The sequence below is a fragment of the Oxyura jamaicensis genome, chromosome 19, assembly GCF_011077185.1.
Source record: "Oxyura jamaicensis isolate SHBP4307 breed ruddy duck chromosome 19, BPBGC_Ojam_1.0, whole genome shotgun sequence".
Taxonomy (NCBI): Eukaryota; Metazoa; Chordata; class Aves; order Anseriformes; family Anatidae; genus Oxyura; species Oxyura jamaicensis.
This window is the reverse complement of record NC_048911.1, coordinates 648,945-668,635: the sequence shown is the minus strand read 5'-3', so window position 1 is coordinate 668,635 and position 19,691 is coordinate 648,945. Positions and strand designations below refer to the sequence as shown.

Genomic DNA, 19,691 nt, shown 5'->3' with positions numbered 1-19,691 from the left:
TGGTAGCAGCATTCGCTGGGTTTGCCCAGTGCCACCAGAGTTTTTGCTTGCTCTTTTGAAACCTATGAAGGAATATAAACTTTTGAAGAAATATCATTTATTTAGCTTAGAACCTCACTGACAGACACTCAGCATGGATAAGGACTAACCAATGAAGGCCCTGATATCCACAAATACAGAAACATCTGTATTCAGTGTTCACAAACTCATGCTCTGTGACACCCACAACAACTGGGTGAAGCAAGTAGGTCACTGGGGAGGAGGTATCTCCAAATGATAAGCAGAGGTGGCATAACAGCGCCTAAGATGCTGCGTATCCCTCAAGAGGCTGCCGTTGGCCATGCTTTAGGCTCCTTGCTTATCTCCTTGCTGTTGCCAGGCTCCCTTCTGTTTTGTTGTGCAGCTCCCTTGCAAGGGAGTCTTTCCAGCATAGCACTTCCATTCTCTGTACCCTGCTGCACCAGGGTAAATGCTCTCAGCATGAGCTGCAGCAGTGCTTGCCGACCTGAAAAAGTCAGTGCATGCTTCTCCAGGCTTTGCATGCCTGAGTATGCCCCAAAAGTTGTGTGCAGGAGTAAAAGGGATGAAGCCGGCAGTGTGAGCAACGACAGAGAGCTGGTGCTGGGTCAAAGCCAGGAATCACAAAGCTGCTTCCCATAGGTGAGGCAGCAATGGGCACTGCCAGTGTTCAGCAGGAACCTACGGGGTGGAGGAAGTTCTCCAAGCTCTCTGGCACTGGCCAAAAATCTCACCTTTAATACATTATTTGCTTTCTAGCCCAGATATTTGTGGCAAAGGTTCCCCCGCACCTCCCACGGTGCTGTCCTGAAGCGGGGTCTCTCGCCTGGGGAGGAGGGTGGTAGGCAGTGCTGAGGTGGGAGGGTGCTGGGCACATTTTGAGAGCACTCAAGGGGCCGGGCTGGGAGTAGTGGGAAGATGCTCAGCCCCTGCCTGCAAGGATGGGTTTGAGGCCAAAGGCTTCGCTTCTGAACACGTAGCACCAATTAAGAACAGCTCAGGGAGACTGGCCTGAAAAAGAGAGGAGTGAGAACATGATGCGTAACAAGTCCTTGCCCAAGTCCTGCTGAAGGTTCACTGTGCCTGGTGTCCTGCTTCTGATGGTGGTTGCTATCAAATGTGTGGGGAAAACATAGAGGGAAAGGGCATCGACTGAGTGATGCTCCTCTGCATCGCCCCAGCTTTGGGCAGGCTGTGCTCAGTGCGGCCCGAGCCAGGGCTTGCATCTCTCTTTGCGTAAAACAGCCTTTTGTGGCTTCCTGTTCCATGGATTTGTCTAATTGGCTTTTAACCCATACTTCTGGCATTCCCAGCATCCTGAGAGAATGAGTCCTGCCATTTGACTGTGCCGCGAGTCAACTCCACTTCTGTTTGTTTGAATGTTCCTACCTGATAATTTCATTTGATGTCCCTAGTTCTTTTGATTGAGAAATAGTAAATAATCATGCTCAACTTCCTTTCTCCATATTTTTCATGATTTTATGTAACTCTAACGTATCTTATCTCTACAAAGCTAAATTCTTGTTTGTTTAATCTCTTCTTCTACACAAATAGTCCCTTCTGTTTAATATGAAGTGAGCAGAACTTCTTGTAATGTCGAAGTTGTTGACATACTGCAGCTTTATCTAGTAGATGTGCTTTTTTAATTCTTTCACAGTAATGCTTATAGTCTATTTGACTTTTGACTGCTTTGAGTGATTCAACAACTGCTTCTGTAAAACTCCTCACAATCCTCTGATCTGCTTTTCTTTGTTTTAGTTAGCTCTACTTAATGTTCTGGCATCTTTCATAGCTTTGTCCTTGTAAAAAAAAGAAAAGGAGATACTAGTGTACAATATTAGCTGAACTACCTTTCACAGAATCACAGAATCACAGAATCACAGAATCACAGAATCACAGAATCACAGAATAGTCTAGGTTGGAAGAGACCTCCAAGATCACTGAGTCCAACCTCTGACCTAACAAATCTTCCACTAAACCATATCCCTAAGCTCTACATCTGAACGTCTTTTAAAGACCTCCAGGGATGGGGACTCAACCACTTCCCTGGGCAGCCTATTCCAGTGACTAACAACCCGTTCAGTAAAGAAGTTCTTCCTAATATCCAACCTAAACCTCCCCTGGCGCAACTTTAGCCCATTCCCCCTCGTCCTGTCACCAGGCACGTGGGAGAATAGACCAACCGCCACCTCGCTACAGCCTCCCTTCAGGTACCTGTAGAGTGCAATAAGGTCACCCCTGAGCCTCCTCTTCTCCACGCTAAACAGTTCCAGCTCCCTCAGCTGCTCCTTGTAAGACTTGTTCTCCAGACCCTTCACCGGCTTCATAGCCCTTCTCTGGACTCGCTCGAGCACCTCCATGTCCTTCTTGTAGCGAGGGGCCCAAAACTGAACGCAGTACTCGAGGTGCAGCCTCACCAGAGCCGAGTACAGGGGGACAATCACTTCCCTGGACCTGCTGGCCATGCTTGGCCACTCTCGTCTCCTACTTGGTGGTTGCTTCAAGGAACCCCATAGGTCTGTGGAGCCTGATTTTCTTTTTCAAAATTAATTTTGTTGTTTTTTTTCCTTCTCTTCATTCTGCTGTTTTCTACTGGTTTGTTTGGTGGGGAAGGCAGTATTATCGATCTGCTCTTCCCTGGATCACCTTCAAGTTCTTCAAGTTCAGCTTTGTATGTGCTGCTTTCCATTTTTCTGGTACTGTGATCTATTTAGTGATCAGTTATATGCTGCTGTTAACAGTTCACCAGTTCAGCTCATGGTTTTTATTAGAGCCCTTTGATGAACACTGTCTTGTACTGTTCTCTTCCATGCCTCTTATTGGTTGGTTATAAGATTTTTACTGACACTTCAAATCAAATCAATCCTTTTGACTTATCCTTTATGAAGATCGTATATGAAATATTCCCTTAAAGAGAAAACCAAGGCAAGTAATTCCTCTGGCTTTACTGTTCGGGACTGCTTCTCCAGCCTCGTCCCCACATTCTCTGCTGTGAATAGATGTGTTTAAATGGTTCTCAGAAAAGGACAGCAAATAATGTCTTTTCCATGGGCCTAGTTGATTCAGTGTGAATTAATAATCTTGAACTGCAGCAGGAACAATTCAGATAAAGCATTAGAAAATACTTTACCATGCAGAGGAGAACGCAGCCCTGGACGGGACTGCCTGGGATGGGTGAGTAGCCTCCATTTCTGGAGGTCTTGAAAACAGGTTAAGCGAGTGTCTCTGAGGAATGTTTTAGGTCTGGCTGATCCTGCCTTAGGGCAGAAAAGTGGGCTAGATTACTTCTGAGGGTCATCTTTTTTTTCTGCTGTTTTATAAATGAAGCCCTATATGAGCATCTAGCGTGCCCCCGTGCCTGCCTTTCTGCAGGGCATTTCCACGGGCAGGGCCCTGTCTCAGCAGCCTCTGCATGAGCAGCACCAAGCCCCAGCATATGAGCGCTGCTGGCGCGGTGGGACGGACGGGCTGGTGTGCAGGTAACAGGTTGTGGGAGAGAGCAGGGAAAGCTGTGAGGGTAAGTTAGAAAGAAAAGTTTGGTATTCAAAGGGTGGTGCTGTGGTGGCAAAGATAGGAAAGAAGGAGATGCCATAGGGTAAGGAAATGGGAAAAAAGTGGCAGCAAGCACATACACATGCAGAGGATCTCCTCATCCTGTTGCGCAGGCAGCAAGCGGGATGTGGTGACGAGGAGAAATGGAGTGACAGAGCTGGGGGGTTGACAGGCCTGACTCTGCCCTGTCTCTCTGTGTCTGAGAGGCTTTCTGCAAGGAACAATGACTTCTTGGTTGTGGCAGTGGGTGCCACAGACATCCCCAGGCTGGGAGAGCACCCAGGACGTGGGACCCCTGCCTGGAGAAGCCTGTCCATCAGTCCTGCAGTCAGTGAGCCCCTCCGCAGCCACCTGCGCGTGGGCCTGCATCAAAGGGAATGAGGGATGCTGACTGCAGCCCAGTGAGTGGCAAGGGCCAGCAGCTGGGGCGTGAGTACTGTCTGCATCAAGGAATCTCATAATATTTGGTTTGCTGTTTGATCCTTAGATTATTTTTAGAGTCTGCTCGTCCTCTGAGCACAACGTGCAACCATGATCACTCACTTAAAATGCAATGGTCAGGGGCGTTGGTCTGGAGTGAAGATGAGTGGGGCATGTTGCTTGGGTGGATGAGATGTGAAGAATCCTTCCTGACTGCCTCCTGTTCATCTTTTACAGAATGCTCTGAGCCTCCAGAGGTGCCTGATTAGGGACTCATTACAGAGTAACGAGGGAGCCACTAGTCTGCCCCAGCTCCATGGGGCGGGGGGCAGTGACCCCTGCATGCTTGTGGCTCCCCTGGCCGTCTCAGTTTACCCCTGCTGCCTACTGTGCCCTTTGTGGATACAGTTGTGTCCCTGGCAGGAATGCACAAGACAAAGGACTCTTGCCTGGCAAGAGGGATCAGATATCCCAGAGGGAAAGAGGAAAACACCACAGTGGCCAGTCTTAACAGAAAATCAAAAGGAAGGTTTTGGTGCGTTCATCAGCAGGTCTTCTCCCAGTTTACCACCTGGCTCCAAGACTTCGTATATGCTACCCAAGACCATTTGGGATGCAGAAACATAGGTTAGTGCTTGTTGCACTTATTCCCAGTGTTTATCATTAATGTTGTGATCAGGCCCAGCAATCCTTGTCACAGAGACACTGCTCTGTGCTCTGCACACAGGAATAGCCCTTACTCCATAGAGATTCCTGCCCCAAGAACATCACAGCACCCAGCAAGCCATTTCCAAAGGCCCAAGCAGTTCTGGAAGGTGGTAAGGTGGGACTTCTTCCCAAACCAGCCAGCTGCAGTTGGAGATGTCCTCTACCCCTACCTACCCCACAAGTCTCACCAGCATCGCACCCCACCACTAATGAGCTCCTCAAGCCTCTTGCTGCTGCAGAACTGGTGTCTCAGGGCACTCCAGCAGCTTAGGCTGGAGCAACCAGGAGCAACCTGGTGAAGGCTTGATAAAGCCATCAGGAGGGTTCTCTCTTAATTATTAGAAGTATTACAGGACATGCTCTTTGCATTTCCTGTTTTGTGTTTTTCTGTGCTTATTAAATGATATATTAACCAACAGCCAGAGAACTCCCAGTCAAGCAAACAGAATATAAAGGTAATTACATTGGTTGGTAAAGCCATTGGGGACTGCAAACACTTAAAAGCTGTGTTCATCTGCATGTGGGCAACACCTGCCAGTGCTCGAACAAAGTGTGGGGTTATTTGGGAGTCTCTCCTGAGCGCTCCCAAGTCGTAACAGATTTCATTGCTTCCCTGGAAACTCCAAGCTCTGAATTCTGCAGTAAGTGGTGCTTGGCACAGTTATGCTCTCTAGAACATCTTAAAGGCTGATTTTAAGACTGAATTATATAGCATTCTGACATTTTTCATCCAATATATGGATTAGAAGGAAAGACCCCAAGAGAAAGATGAATGAGGGAGTGCCTGTCACAGGCACAAGGTCGTTAACCAGGTGCCGTGTTATCCTGTGCTGGATTTCAAAGTGTAACAGGTATGTCACAGCACATGCTGATGGTGTCATCCCTTACACCTGGGTGTTTGCGCTCCTGAAGGTTAGCTGAGAGTCCTGGGTTTTTCTGTCTTTCTATCTGCCTCCAAACCTACTCCATGTTTTTGTGGGGTTTTGTTTGTTAGTTTGTTTTGTTTTTGTTTTTAAGTCCTCACCATCTTAACTTGCTTTTGTGGTTTGGCCAGACCCATTCTTGTTTCCTAGCACCTGGTTTTGGAGTGTCAGGGCACCTGCGCTTTCAGCAGGGTACCAGCTTGTGTGATGAAGCCCCCTTCTTCAGGGACACAACCCTGTGGTGATCTCTGCGGACGCTCCCCTTCGATGTGAGGGGCAGGATCCAGCCGAGGGCCCCACCCAGTGGCAGCAGCTACAGCCTCAGCCCTAATGGAGCCAGGCAGGTGCCAACGGGTGCCAAGGGGCACCCCAGGGCCCATCAGGGTCAGGTCGGAGCTGGGCTTTGGCTGGAGCCGGGGGATGCGGGGCACAGCATGGTGCACCAGACCAGCCCCAGCTCCACACACCATCCCAGCAGGTTCTCTGCCTTCCAGCTCAGAGCTCTGTCTCCCCACGCCCTGCAGGCTCAGCAAGCACATTTTGCATTTCCAAGTGAGTGGAGGTGCCGCCGGTCTCCTCCAGCTTTTGATGTGTCCCATGCAGGTGGCTGCATCTGGGCTAATTGTCTATGCACCTTTATTGTCAGCAGCAAGATATGGGCACTGCACAGCTCCTGAGTCGTGCTGCCTTGAAGGACCTGTTCCTGCTGATGAGGTGTCTGGGAGACCCGCTTGTTTGCTAAATGGCACCATCAGTGTGTCTGAAGCTAGGTGAAATGAGCCCCGTTCTCCCACTCTCTGCAGCCAGATCTGCAATCTGAACTGTCAGAGAGCAGGAAATGGCTTCCCCCCCCGCCCGTTTTAAGCCTGTCAAGTCATCAGCCTTTCTGCACAGCACTGGAATGTTGCTGCAGAATTACTTGCAGAGTAGGACATACCGCAGGATGGACACTCAGGTACAATGCCTGCCCTAATCCTGCTGTTTTTATAATGCTGAGCTTTCTTGCTTGTTTCCTGCATTTCCACACACTGATGCATTAATAAAAGCTGCCCAACACCCTTAGTATTTATAGGTTTTTCTGTAATGTAACCTCTGTGTGCTTTATACAGCATAATTTAGTCACAGAGGAGGACCCAGCCAGCTTTTCTAGGAAAAGCTGGGAAGGCTCATGCAAAATGACAGGACTTCCCGGAGTGAGCCAAGAACCAAATTGCAGTTTCCTTCGGCCTCCCGTCATTTAGCACAAGACTGTATTCCCTCTACCGCCAGACTGAAAAATCAGAAGCAATCTCACACTTCACAGGCAGGGACCAGTGTGGTGCTCAGCCCCTGGCAGGACTTCACCTTGCCCCCATGACCCTGTGACATGTGCAGATAGGCTGGGGCAGGCCATGGCCCCTGCTGCAGGATGCTCCGCAGAGGTGTGTGTGCACCTAGGCATGGTGCCACAACCCCATCCCACAAGGACGTCCCCTGGTGCCTGTGAGCTCTGCTCCCTGCTGCCATCAGTTTGGCACAAGGTGGTGAATACTTTTCCAGGACTCACAGGGATGTGGTTACTGGGATCTTATCTTCTCCCCTCTCATTTGTGGTATTTCTCTACAGCTACCTGCTCTGAGTTTTTCAACCCTTCCTTTGGCTTCTCCTCTACAAATTCATCATAAAGTTGTTGAGTCTGTTGGCAGAGGAACAAGAACTGCTGATTCTTTGAGGGCACCAGGAGTTTGCTTTTCTTGTAAGCTGGGGAACTGAGCATTGTGTCGCTGCTGCTTGCGAGCAAGCTGGCTGTGGGAAGTGGGTCCTGTGACTTGGGGCCCCAGCAGCCCCGCAGCAGCTGGGCCAGCACTGTCCACATGCCCCAATCCAGAATCCAAGGGCTGTGGTCTTACAGGCTGCTATGGCTTTGACTATGTCACTGGGACAAAGCCAGACCTGTGTGCAGCCCATGGTAGATACTCCACCTCTCTCTGGGATGTTTCCCTGGTGGACCAAAATTTTGTTTTGCTTCTTGTGGCATTGAAAGCCTCACTGACACTCAGACAGGGCCACAGGATGTTGCAGTGGGTAATGCCCACTGCAGGGGTCCCAGAGGTGTCTCCTACACATTCTTGGCAGGTCCTTGAGGCACAGAGTTTGCAGTGAGCTCAAGACACCCATGTGCTGAGCCTCAGGATCTGAGTTTCCTTTGCTTTTGTCCTGCAGTCCCACCCGCTGTCCCTGTGCAACACCAGTGAGGATGAGCACACGGAGTCGGGATTCATCACCATTGTCAAGCTTGAGCAGCCAGATCGGGATCCCAACCCATGCCTGTCGCTGGCTAACAAGGTATGTGCAAAAAAAGCCCTGAATGGCACCAACCTGGGAGATGAAACCTGTGATGCACAACAGAGTAAAAGCTGGAGGAGGCAGCAGGGCAGGAAAGAACTGCTGGAGGGTGGAGAAAAGAACAAGAATAGAGCAGGGACTTTGGCAGAAAGGATCCTCTGGGAGAGACGCTGTGCCAACCTTCCCTAATACCCATTCCTCCTTACTTTTTGTGCTGCCTGGCTTTGTAAAAAGTGTGGAGTTTTCCCTAACCTGACTGCTTTGGGACAGCTCAGACCTTACCTCAGCATCCCGTACGCTTTACTGCCTGGCAGCCCTGTGCCCCCCGTTATGCAGCCTCCCATTGCTTGCTGGCCTGTTGGAGGGATTCATGTTTTCTGGTGTCCTCTCCTGTAGGAACAATGGATGCAGAAAATGTCTTCTGTCTTTAAAAGTTATATTGCATTACTTTACTAGATGAAGGATCAACACTGAGCAATTCAGAAAAATGCAAAACAGACAAACTGGAAACAGAAAGCGACTCTTTAACAGTGAGGGCCATCACGTACCTTATAAAGGGATGGAAGATCCCAGAGGTCTTCAGATCAGGTCTTCTGCAAGAGAGGTGCCTTAGTGAAATGGCAGTTACTGTGTCAAAAGTTGAGGTCACTGGTACAATTCTCTGGTAATAAGGAAGTCAGGTGAGAACGAGGGTCATTTTAAGCCTTAAAATCTTTGTGTCTCTGATAAAGTTGAGTGGATAAGGCTAACATTAGCTTTTTTCTTCAGTGATTCAGTCTATGTCCTTTTATTATCTCTGTAGAATATGTTGTATTGTTTTCCACAAGCACTGTACAGACACAAAGAGTCTTGTTTAGCTCTTCCTTACTTTGTCTGGATTGCGTTCAGGTGATGTAGCCTCTGTTGTCTGCTTTCTGCTGGTGGTGACATTGTGCTGGGAACAGGGTCCTTTCCTATCCTCCCTGCAGCTCAGCTGAAGAGGGCAGGTAAAATTAGTACCAAACAGCCCTTCCTGCACAGCAGATTTTTTAACAGAGGCTGTGGTGACAAAAGCAAGGAGATGTGACTCTGTGACAACTGCTGTGACGGATTTGCCAGCTCAGGGCTGCTTCCTCACAGCTGTATTGGCAGCCAGACAGCAGTGCCCACCCCTTTCTGGACTGGGTGGAAGCATGAGTTTGGTTTGCTGCTGCTCTGGAGCTGATGCCAGCTGTTAGCACAAGCCAAGTTTGGTCAGTGCAGCTACTGCGGAGGAGATTGAATAGGAAGGGAAGAGCAACTTCAAAGATTCAGATTCCATATAAGAATGTAAACGGAGAAGACTTTTAAAACTGTTTTGCTAGTTTTGTCCTTAACCTCTCCTGCCTCAGTCTCTGATCAGAGCACTGCAAGTACCAGTGTATTACTGAGCCTGGGGATCAGCTGAGGAAGATCAGCACAGGGAGGACAAGATATGCTCTGTTGCTGCATCCTCTCTAGCCCTGACCTCCAGCACTTCCAACCCCGCAAGGCAAATAAACCCCTCAATTCATTGCCATGCATGTAGCTTGATAGAGTGACTTTGATAGAGGCTCGATAGATGGCCTTTAGCTATCATTGCTTTATTACCAGAGCTGAATCCACCCCTGGGTTTTGAGATCCAGCTGAATATGATGACGGTCACCATCCTGCCTGCAGGCACTCCTGCTGCAAGATCTCACCAGGGGATGCTCACAGCTCTCTCCCCCATGTAGGACTAGTTTAGCCATGAAATAAAGATAGATGCTCCTTCAGACAGCCACATCCCTGGGCCCTCCTTTTGCCTTGTACCGTGGCTCCTCTACCCCCTGCAACTGCTGTCCTTCTGTATCAGGGTCCAGCTGTTTCTCCCTCTTGAAGCTTCTGCCAAACTCCTTCCCTCCAGCATCACACAGATCTCAGTCCTAAAGGTGGGCAGCTGTAGGATGTGGCTGGTGCATGCTGGGGCAGGAGCCTTGCTTCCTTGGCATATGTTTCCTGAGGCCAAACTCTGCATGTTGAATTGCAGTGCTATATCAAAGGTGATAAAAATAGCCATGTGCAAAGTGTTATCATAACCTCTCCTGCAGCTGTCACCCAGCCAAGCAGTGCACAGACAGCATTTTCAAGCCCAGCATAAGAATGACTCCAGCAGCCGCCTGATGCACTTTCTGCTTCTCTTCTCTGAGATTCTAGTGCTAGTTCAGCACCCAAAGCTAAAATTGGTAGGGAATGTGTCTGGTCTGCTTGGGGAGAGGTGGCCACGGAGGACACCTCTGGAGTCAATTCAAAGTGATTTATTTCTCTTTCTGCTGCATCATTTGCAGTTTTTCGGTATATTTTTTCCCAAGTGAAACATTGATTGCTAGTCTGGTTGACAGACGGCTGAAATCTCCTAAATTACCGTGCAAATGCATATCTGCACTGAAAGTGTTCCAGTCCAGAGCAAAGTGTTCCAGCTCAGAGAGCAAGGGTAGCTATGCCATGTGGCTGAAGAGATCTGACACAGAGACAGCAAGCACTCAGAAAATGCTTGCAGCAATCAGGTTGTGAATAGCAGGTTATGTTCATTGCAACAGGAGTCTGTAAGATGTTGTGAAGAATAGCTTGTCCAGTCTCAGTTGTTCGTTTTCCCATCATCAGTGTCTTTGGCAGGATAAAATCTTTGTAGAGCTCTTCATTGTTGATCAAAGCTTGACTGGCTCCCATGGGTGGAAGTTACTACTTGAAAGTCCTGTTTGTTCCTTGGTGCTGGCAAACGCTAAGGTTCCTTTGATCCCAGGCAGGACCCCAGTCTCTGATCCCTGCCCTGAGCCTCTAATCCCACTTTTCCATCTTTCCTATCTGTTCTACCAAACCCAGGAGTGTCCAATCCCATCAGTGACTCAGAGCCTTCAGCTCTACCTCCTGGAGCTCCCCAGTCTTCCCCACTGTCTGCACCTCCATTCCCATCATTGTCCCTGTCCTTGTCCCCCAAAACAGCACCTGACCCTGGCCCCCAGCTCCTCCCTGATGAGCACAGAGGCTGCTGCTCACTGTGTCTTCCCCAGCGCACTGTTTGATACTGCAGTTGGGAAGCTGCAGCACTGACCTCTGCCCTCTGAGCTGGAGTTTGGCAATGCAGCAGGCAAACTGCTGCAGCAGCTAGAGCAGATCCCTGTTTGCACAGGCACTCGGGACGCACAAATCAAAGCGCTCCGCATGAGTAACAGCAGCCCAGCCCTGCACTTTGTTCACGTTCCTGTCTCCCTTTCACAAGAGGCTGCCTCAGCTTGCCTCGAGGGCTCGAAGGGCTCAGTGGATGAATGTGGGTGACCCCATGAGGTCCTTTGGTGTGCTTTGACCTCACCATGATGGTATTTACACTCACTTGGGTGGGCCTCAAAACTGTCCTCATCAGACTGCTGCAATGATGAGGTGGGCTGTGAACAGTACAGCAGGGTTGATCCCACTCCTAATCCTAGACCTGCAGCCCAGAGATTACCTGAACCTCTTCCTGATGAATGTGGGGACCGGGGATCAGAGACAGGAAGGTATATGAGAGTTGGTCCTATAGACAGCCCGTAGCTGGTGCAGCTGCAGTGGGAGCTGGGGACCTGCGGTGGTCCCTGCTGTCTGGGGACAGGAGGCTTGCCTAGCAGTGAGTGGTGCTAATGGGGCTGCAGATCTCCCTCCCCAGCAACCCAGCTCTGAAGCAAAGGGGCCCACGGCACAGACATGCAGGGGATCTGGTGTCTAGGTTTACGGGTTGCTGTGACTGCAAGCACACCAACAAATTTGTGTCCGAAACTGTGTGGAGAAACCTTCCATGAGTGGTAGAGGTGTAGCAGGAGCAGACACTGGTTTCACTGCAGCTCAACACAAGTACAGAAATGAGGGTGTAAGCTATTTTGTCAGTCTAAGCAGCAGGTGATTCTTTCTACTGTGAAGAGCCAGGGAGGCAAATGCATATCCAAATGGTAGATGTTAATATAGATGTAAAATATAAAATGTCTACTCAAGCTTCTGTTCTTTTGGACAGGCAAAGCTGGCAGGGGAACGTGGAGCCCGTGCTATCCTTTTTGACATTACTGATGATGAAAGCGCTGCTGATCAGGTACAGACCCCACTGATATTACCAAGTAAATTGCAGTGCCCCTGTTGCATCCCTAAATGTTCACAGGTCAGGACCTACCAGCCACCAACATGCAGTGGGAGGTCCCAGGAATATAACGCAGGTTGGATTTGAGTGTTAACTCTTACACAGCTTGTCCATGCTCACAAACAGTACTTTCTCTTTTGCTCATCCCTTGGTGAGCCTCCAGATCAGCAGGCAGAACAAGCAAGGTGGCGGCCTGTGAACAGCACCTTGATGCTCTTAAAGAACATCATCTGGTCAATTGAATGTTTCTGCCAGGAGCTGGATGCTTCCTTGTGGGAAGTCACAGATTAACTGAGCCCATCTAGTAGTGACAGCCCTGTTGTTATCTAGAGGAAAGGTGATTTCTCAAGTTTTCAAGCAAAAATCCTGGCCACCCTGGCATGCTTGTAGCTCCTGCTACAAATTAGGCATTGGCCTATAGACCTCCAGAGATACCTTCCACCACCATTGCTCATCTCTGGAGGGGACTAGATTCCCTGTTGGAATAATCAAGGTATAATGAAAAACATCCAGTCCTAGATAAGGGAACAGACAGGAGAGCTGGTTTCTGAGATTAGCAAAACCCTGGTTTGATTCCTGGTCACTGGATCCATCCCTTGTGTTTTTTTCATGCACTTAATTTCTAATACCAGAGAAATGTGGCAGCAGGTGAAGGCTCATGAGGCAATGCTGAGGTTGCTCAGTATGCATATGGGAAGTGGTTAGTGGGTCAGGTGGCCACCCCAGTTCAGGTCAACGTGGAGGAGAGAACACATGGACTTGCTGAGCCTGCTTGTGTGAGGCTGCCTAGACTATATGTCTATGGTGGAAAAATGTAGGTATGATCAGAAACAAACAATGTCCTGTGGATCACAGAGGGAGGAGAGGGGAGACTCTGATGTGTCTCACAGGAATAGAAGGTGAAGTATTTCTGCAGTGCAGGCAGCACTCAGTGGTGTTGTTGGCAGCTGCCACATGGGAGAGGAGAGACCAAGGACTTTTACAGTGGGACTTCAAAGAGGAGCATGAACAACACTGAACAAAGTGTCCAGTTGTGCATGAGGAGGAGACACCATTGAAGGAAATGATGAAAGCTGTTCTGAAGAGTTGGTGAAAGATTCCATCTGATTCCCTCACAGAAGGATAGTGCAATCTTGGGGAGCAGTCTAGTCTCTGAAGTGTTTACAAGATGCATTGGGAGAAACCAGATGTGCCTGGGGAGCTGGGATAGTCCTTGTTTCAGGCTATTCTGGACCGTCTCTCACCATGTTTGTTTCTTTACAGCTGAGAAAGCCCAGAGGGCTGAGTCAGCCTGTGGTTCTGATCAGGGGCCATGATGCTGAGCTGCTCATGGGTGTCGTGAACAAGAACAGAGAGGCCCATGTGAAGATAGAGGTCAAGGAGCCACCAGCTTGGGTGAGACACACACCATTCCACTGTCTTCTGTATCCTCTCTCCCAAGGACTTTTCTAAAGCTGCTGAGCTTTCCTCCCCATGGACAGAGATCACAGCCCTTTGCAGGAGCTCTGCAGAGCCATTCAGCTTATCTGCATCATTCAGATGCTTTGCTGCAAATAAATGCTCAGAAGCTCTTTCAGCTTATTTAGTTCCTTTTGCTTAAAGATTGTGAGTGAGGTGAGAGGATTTCCTATCTCTTTATATGAGACTGAGCCTTGATTTTCTTATCTTGTGCTACCTTAGACCATGGCCTATAGTGAGCTGAGGTGCTGCAAAACAAAAAAACCATTCCTGCTGAAGTGTGCAGAAAAGTCTGAACCCTTTTTCTTTCAGCTTTCTTTCAGTAAAGAGCAAGGAATCAGAGCTGATGCATTCAAAGGCTGATGGTCAGGAAGAGATCAGAATTCCCCTGCTTATACTCTAATTCCCACCTCTGCCACACAAGGGTAATCTCTTTTCTGTTTTATCCAACAGCCAGACTATGATGTATGGATTCTTCTCACGGTGGTCAGCACTGTTGTTGTCATCATTTTGATTTTTGTTGTCCGCACAAAGTGCCAGCTGAACAGGACTCAGGTAAGCATCCCATGGAGCAGATGTGTCTGAGCAAGCAAAAATACAACAAGGGTAGCCACAAACCCAGTTTGGAGGAAGAAAAGTGCCTCTGTGACCTGGAGACAAGGCAGGTGCATGCCCTGTGGAACATCCCTCGTGCAGTGGCCTTGCTCTCCTCCCACCACCCCATGAGCATAGCAGCCTGCCACACTCCCCAGCACCTTTCAGAGCTTGTCTCAGCACCTAAAGCTGCAAAGTTGGCCTGCAAGCTCTTGATTTTAACAGTGTTACCTGTAGAAGATTCAGCATTTTAATAGAAACTAATTAAATAAAAGTCTTTACAGAGTTAGATGTATCTCCAGATTAGAAAATACACTGTTTTTTCCAATAGAAAGACAAAAATTCAGCACTGCTGAGTGATTTTGAATGGCCAGTGCCAGATGTTTCTTGCTGGTGTCAAAGCCCCCTCTAGCTATGCCAGGTTAGGCAAAGAGTCACCTCTGGAAATGAGTATTGTTCTCAAATCCCCGATAACACCATTTTGAAAGTGGAATAGCCTCAAGGAACATGACAACACAAGGCTGACCCTCTTCTGAAAGCCTCCTTTCTTTCTGACAGGACTCCTTGCAGCAGCAGACCATGCAGGCCATTGGGCAGCTGGCCACACGCAACTATCAGGCCAGGTGCCGGCAGGCGTCACGGTGGGACTCCGCCAGCAGCTGCAGCTCAGCCCCAGTCTGTGCTATTTGCCTGGAGGAGTTCAGCGAGGGCCAGGTAGGCTGCAGGCATGGCTGCTAGTGAGCATCAGCTCTGAGCTGCTTGGCTGCGGGCAGGCAGAGCTGCAGGAGGAGCTGAGCAGCTTGGCAGAGGTTGGAGGACCTTGGGCGTTTTCCTTCAGCAGCTCCTGAAAGTTGGGGAGGGACCAGCACTGACGGATATCTGCCTGCCCCTTGGCCAAAAAGCACTGACCCTGCTTGCAGATTCCAGTTCCCTACAGATGGGTCTCCAGCTGTCACTGAAGGCTAAAATGCCCATGATGTGTCCATGTTGAAACGATGGGGCAAAAGTGGGGTTTGCTTCTCCAAAACAGTCAGCCCATAATACCTTTTTTTCCTGAGGACTAGCAGCAATCCCAGGCATCACCCCCCAAGAGCTGCATGCAGCCTCCTCTGTGCAAAGCTGGGCTGCAGGTGGTTCACTCTTAAATGTCTCCATCCTTCAAGTCTCACTTTCTGGAGCATCAAGAGCCCCCTCCCTACGCACAGCTCCTGGGACATGGTTCTCATTCAGCCTTCTCTCCCTATTTCTCTTTAGGAACTGCGGATCATCTCGTGCTCCCATGAGTTTCACCGGGAGTGTGTTGACCCCTGGCTGCAACAACACCACACGTGTCCACTTTGCATGTTCAATATTCTTGGTAGGGCTCAGACACTGCATTTCTGGCGAGGGACGGGGTTGTGTTCAGGGGGGCCATGTTCAGGGGGGCGATGCAGTGGGTGCATCACGGGAACGTGTCTGTGCATATGGGTATATGGGGTGGTGAGTGTATGGAGGTGTGGGGGATCTCTGTGTGTAAAAGCCCCCATCCCAGTGGTGCACAGTGAGGTGCTGGGCTGGGGCAGGATCAGAGCCAGTCCCAAGAGCTATGGGGAAGGGAGGTGAGGGCTGGGGACTGGGGCACCCAGGAGGGTGCAGGACGATTTGATGGCAGCCATGAGAACACAGACAGGATGTGGGTATGCAGTAGAGACTCGCAGGTGCTAGGCCCACTGTATCTGGGCCACAGGATGTATGCTGAATACTACCTTCTCTCTCCTCAGCCCGAGATTCGGTTGACCAGGCCCCAGTGGTAGGCTCCAGGTTGGCCCCTCGGGACATGGAGCCTGGACGGCGACTGCACCTTTTCCGCCAGCACCCGGGACATGCCCTTTACCACCTCCCACATGCCTACCCTCAGAGAAACCTCAGGAGCTTCCCCCCAGAGCCAGCCCATGGCAACCCTTTCTTCCACTCTCCAGAGCTCTCCCAGCTGGATTTCAGCACCATCCACTACATGCCCTACAGGCCAGCCAGCTCTCTGCCCGCCTGCGGCCACCCGTCCCCCCTGGTCCCCGGCTTGCAGGGCCAGCAGCATCCCAGCCCCACGGCATGTGGGCAGCCTCTGACACCCCATAGGACGTGCCCCCTGCAGCCCCAGCCCCCCTGCCTGGGACTCAAGGCAGCCCTGGCACAGCGGCAGCACCGGGCACATGCCCTGCGCCGAGGTGCCGGCCATGGACACCAGCACAACAGCAGCGGCTCCGGGGAGAGCTATCTCACAGAGCACAGTGGGTACCTGGCAGACGGGCCGGGCAGTGACTCCAGCTCAGGGCCCTGCCATGGTTCCTCCAGCGACTCCATGTTGAACTGCACAGACATCAGTCTGCAGGGCATCCATGGCAGCTGCTCCACTTTCCGCAGCTCCCTCAGCAGCGACTACGACCCGTTCGTGTACTGCAGCTCAGAGGGGCCTGCCACAGATAATTGGCAAGAGCAGCAGCGGCCACCAAGGGAGACGCGGCCCAGGTCCTTGGACCTGGTGGTGCCTGGGGGTGCTGCTCCATCCAAGGCCCAAGTGCTCAGCCATGTCCACTACCACCACCACCAGCACCACCACTACAGAAGGGACGTAGAGTGCCTGCCTGGACGGGCCGGCCAAGGGCCTGGGCTGCGCAAGTCCCGATACTCTGGGACCAAGGTTGGCTTCCATGCTGCTCGGATGCAAAAGAGGGCCGAGAAGAGCCATCACTGTCAGCAGCCTGTGGAAAGCAGCACTGTGTTACAGGAGGCACCTCCAGACGAACAGACAGTCTGTTCCCAGCAAGGCCGGGAGCCTCCACATGCCCCATCTGCTTCTCTAAACAGGTTGGACTTCAGCGTAGATGCCACCAGACAATCAGGAGCAGCTGGAACATCCCCTGTCCTGCTGCCGCAGAGACACAGCTTACAGATTCGTCACCACAGAAGGAAAAGAAAATGTCCCCTGGAGCCCGACCCCTCTCTCCTGCCTGAGGACTCAACCTTGCCCAAAGCCTGTGACACTCACCAGATTCCTCATGGCCACCCCACTGGCCACCGCTGCTCCCCTGAAGTCCAGCCCCTGATCCCAAGCGCTCCCTTGCCCTGCAGCTTGGGCTCTCGGCCACTTTGGAAGTGTTTAGTGCCACAGTCCAGCTCAGAGCTGAAAAAGCAGGAAGAGGGGATGTCAGGACGGGAGGGAAACCACACAGTTCCTGCTGGTTTCTCTGGGATGGGCACAGCAAAGCACAGTCTGAGTCTTCGCCTGCACTGCCCATCGCAGCAGTGTAGTCAGGGTAAGTCTGGTATTGGCCTCTTCTTTCAGCAGGCAGGTGAGGAGAGGTGGTTTGCTGCAGGCTGGGCACAAGGCTGCTCTGGGTGCTGGTAGACATTTGCACCTTAATGGTGGGCTCTCCTACAGGACCACTGGTGACAGACGTTTTGTAGAGCTTACCTGTCCTGAGATGATAGCCTGAACAATTAGCACGTGTTGATGCATCAGCTGAGTGCACCAAACCCTGCAATCTCGTCCTAAAATAATACAAGTGAGAAATAAGGAAGCTATTTAAAGGTCTCTAGCTGCTGGATTATCTCCCAAAGGAAAAGGTGGAACCACATTTCTAAGTATCCTTACCGCAGTCTGGATGTCCTAGTGGCAAAGTCATTATTGGTAAGGCTTAGTGGGCTTAGTTGTTTTAGTTAACCCCAGCTTGCTGGACTCAATAAGGAGTGTGCATGGCCAGATGTAGTAGAGGAACAGACTAAATGAGTTTATGGATTTGCACATCCCTCCTGTCTCACCTGCCTCTGATGTGTGGGAGTTACTTTTTAGTGTCTTCTGAAAATCAGATGTAATTAAGATTTGGCCTTTTGCCTGTATGTCAGTTCTGGCTCTCTCTGTGAGAGGGAAAATACGTTTGAGACCAGAACGTTTGAAAGAGCCTGCCCAGGTTTAGCTCGCAAGCCTTGCTCTCTTGGACTCCTCTGCAAATAGCAGCCTGCAAGTCAGCAAGGGCAGGTGCTGGCAGCGGAGCAGCACCTGGCTCCCTTCCTCACCCTGCCACTGACTCACTGCAGGTCCTCGGGCAAATCATTTTGATTTAGGTACCGAATACAGATCTGGCTGCTTAATTTCTGTTAAAATGCCGGCCTTAAAACTCGTGACTCACCATGCCCATTGTACCGCAGAGATAATAACTTCCTCCCCGTGCTTGTCTATCCAGCCCAACACCACACCCAGGCTCCTGGTTGTGCCGTGACTGCAAGGAGGCAGTGGGGCAGGGGGAGAGGCTGGATGGGTGCAGTGCCTGCAGCACGCTGGGCTCCCAGGAACAGCTTTTTCCCAGGCGCAGAAGTGCCTGGCACTGCAGGTGATGGGGGAGTTTGTTCAAAGGGCCCGGAGGGAGGCTGCCACTTCAAGAGACACAGAGGCAGCAGCTCAGGGACATCTCTCCAATTTGCCAGTAGCTCTGAGGGCTGATGTGCCCTGAGCTGGAGGTGGTGTGTGGCGATGTCGTCACAACACAGCCCTGCCAGGACCACAGCACAGTGGCAGGTTGCTCAGGAGCTGGTGTGAGCTCCCACTGCAAAACAAAGCCCAGGGACCGGTGTGACTCAGCATGGACCTCTCTGTTCCCAGCCCAGGTACTGTCTGGGAAGGAACAATATCTGGGGAGGCAGTGCCACACCTGGGGCTAAAGGAGCCATGAGCAAGGGGGGAGACCAAAACAGCTGCCAGGGTTGCTCCAGGTCCCTCTCACAGGGAGCGTCCTGTGCAGCACGAAAGGCCTCGTCCACCAGCCCACCATAGCCTGGACACACGAGACATGGCTGCCACCAGGACACACCAATACCTCTGTCTTTTCATCCAGGTCTCAGGGCAGCTGATGCTTCTTCCAGGTGTGGCTGTGGAAGAGTACAGTGCAAGGAAGCACCTTGCTGCGGTCTGTGACAGTGCAGGGCTTTGCCACCCACTGCCGCCCTCCCTATGGGCTGCAGCATTGTCTGGGCTTCCCTGGCAGGCTGTGGCCCAGGAGGGGAAGTAGGGGTGACTGTCCCCTGGTGTGGTGTGGCTACCTTGCATCTCCGTGTTGCCTGGAGGCTGACACCATAAGCACATGGTGGGATGTGCCTCATGGTGCTGTGTCCTGTGACTGCACCCTGAAGTTTCAGGGGTATAGGTGCAGCTGTCATTTCTTTATTTTATATATTTTGTACCATGAGAGGCAGGACCCCTGTATTGGCTTGCCTGCTCTTAACTTCTCTCTATAAGAGAAGTGTATGAGCAAAAGAGCAGACACAGGAATGGACAGATTTAGAAATCGAGGTGCCAGGCATGTGCAACACCATGCACTGGCTTTGGTGGCTACTGTTGTGCGCCCTTTGTAGGAAATGTGTGATGTACTGCCAGGTCTTGGTACTCTTTGTGATAAAACACGTTTTAAGCAGTGCCCCTTCCCTTCCCTTCCCTTCCCTTCCCTTCCCTTCCCTTCCCTTCCCTTCCCTTCCCTTCCCTTCCCTTCCCTTCCCTTCCCTTCCCTTCCCTTCCCTTCCCTTCC

At 50.9% G+C, this 19,691-nt stretch overlaps 1 protein-coding gene across 1 annotated transcript in view; it reads left to right on the top strand.

Annotated features, from left to right (window-relative positions):
- Window positions 1-19,691, top strand: part of RNF43 (ring finger protein 43) — a 64,068-nt gene that overhangs the window by 35,373 nt on the left and 9,004 nt on the right. Inside the window, exons 2-8 of the mRNA XM_035343249.1 lie at window positions 7,824-7,946; window positions 11,965-12,039; window positions 13,348-13,479; window positions 13,996-14,097; window positions 14,695-14,850; window positions 15,391-15,493; window positions 15,897-17,429. Of these exons, the coding sequence (XP_035199140.1) occupies window positions 7,824-7,946; window positions 11,965-12,039; window positions 13,348-13,479; window positions 13,996-14,097; window positions 14,695-14,850; window positions 15,391-15,493; window positions 15,897-17,429 (2,224 nt within the window). The remainder of the gene's footprint in view (window positions 1-7,823; window positions 7,947-11,964; window positions 12,040-13,347; window positions 13,480-13,995; window positions 14,098-14,694; window positions 14,851-15,390; window positions 15,494-15,896; window positions 17,430-19,691) is intronic.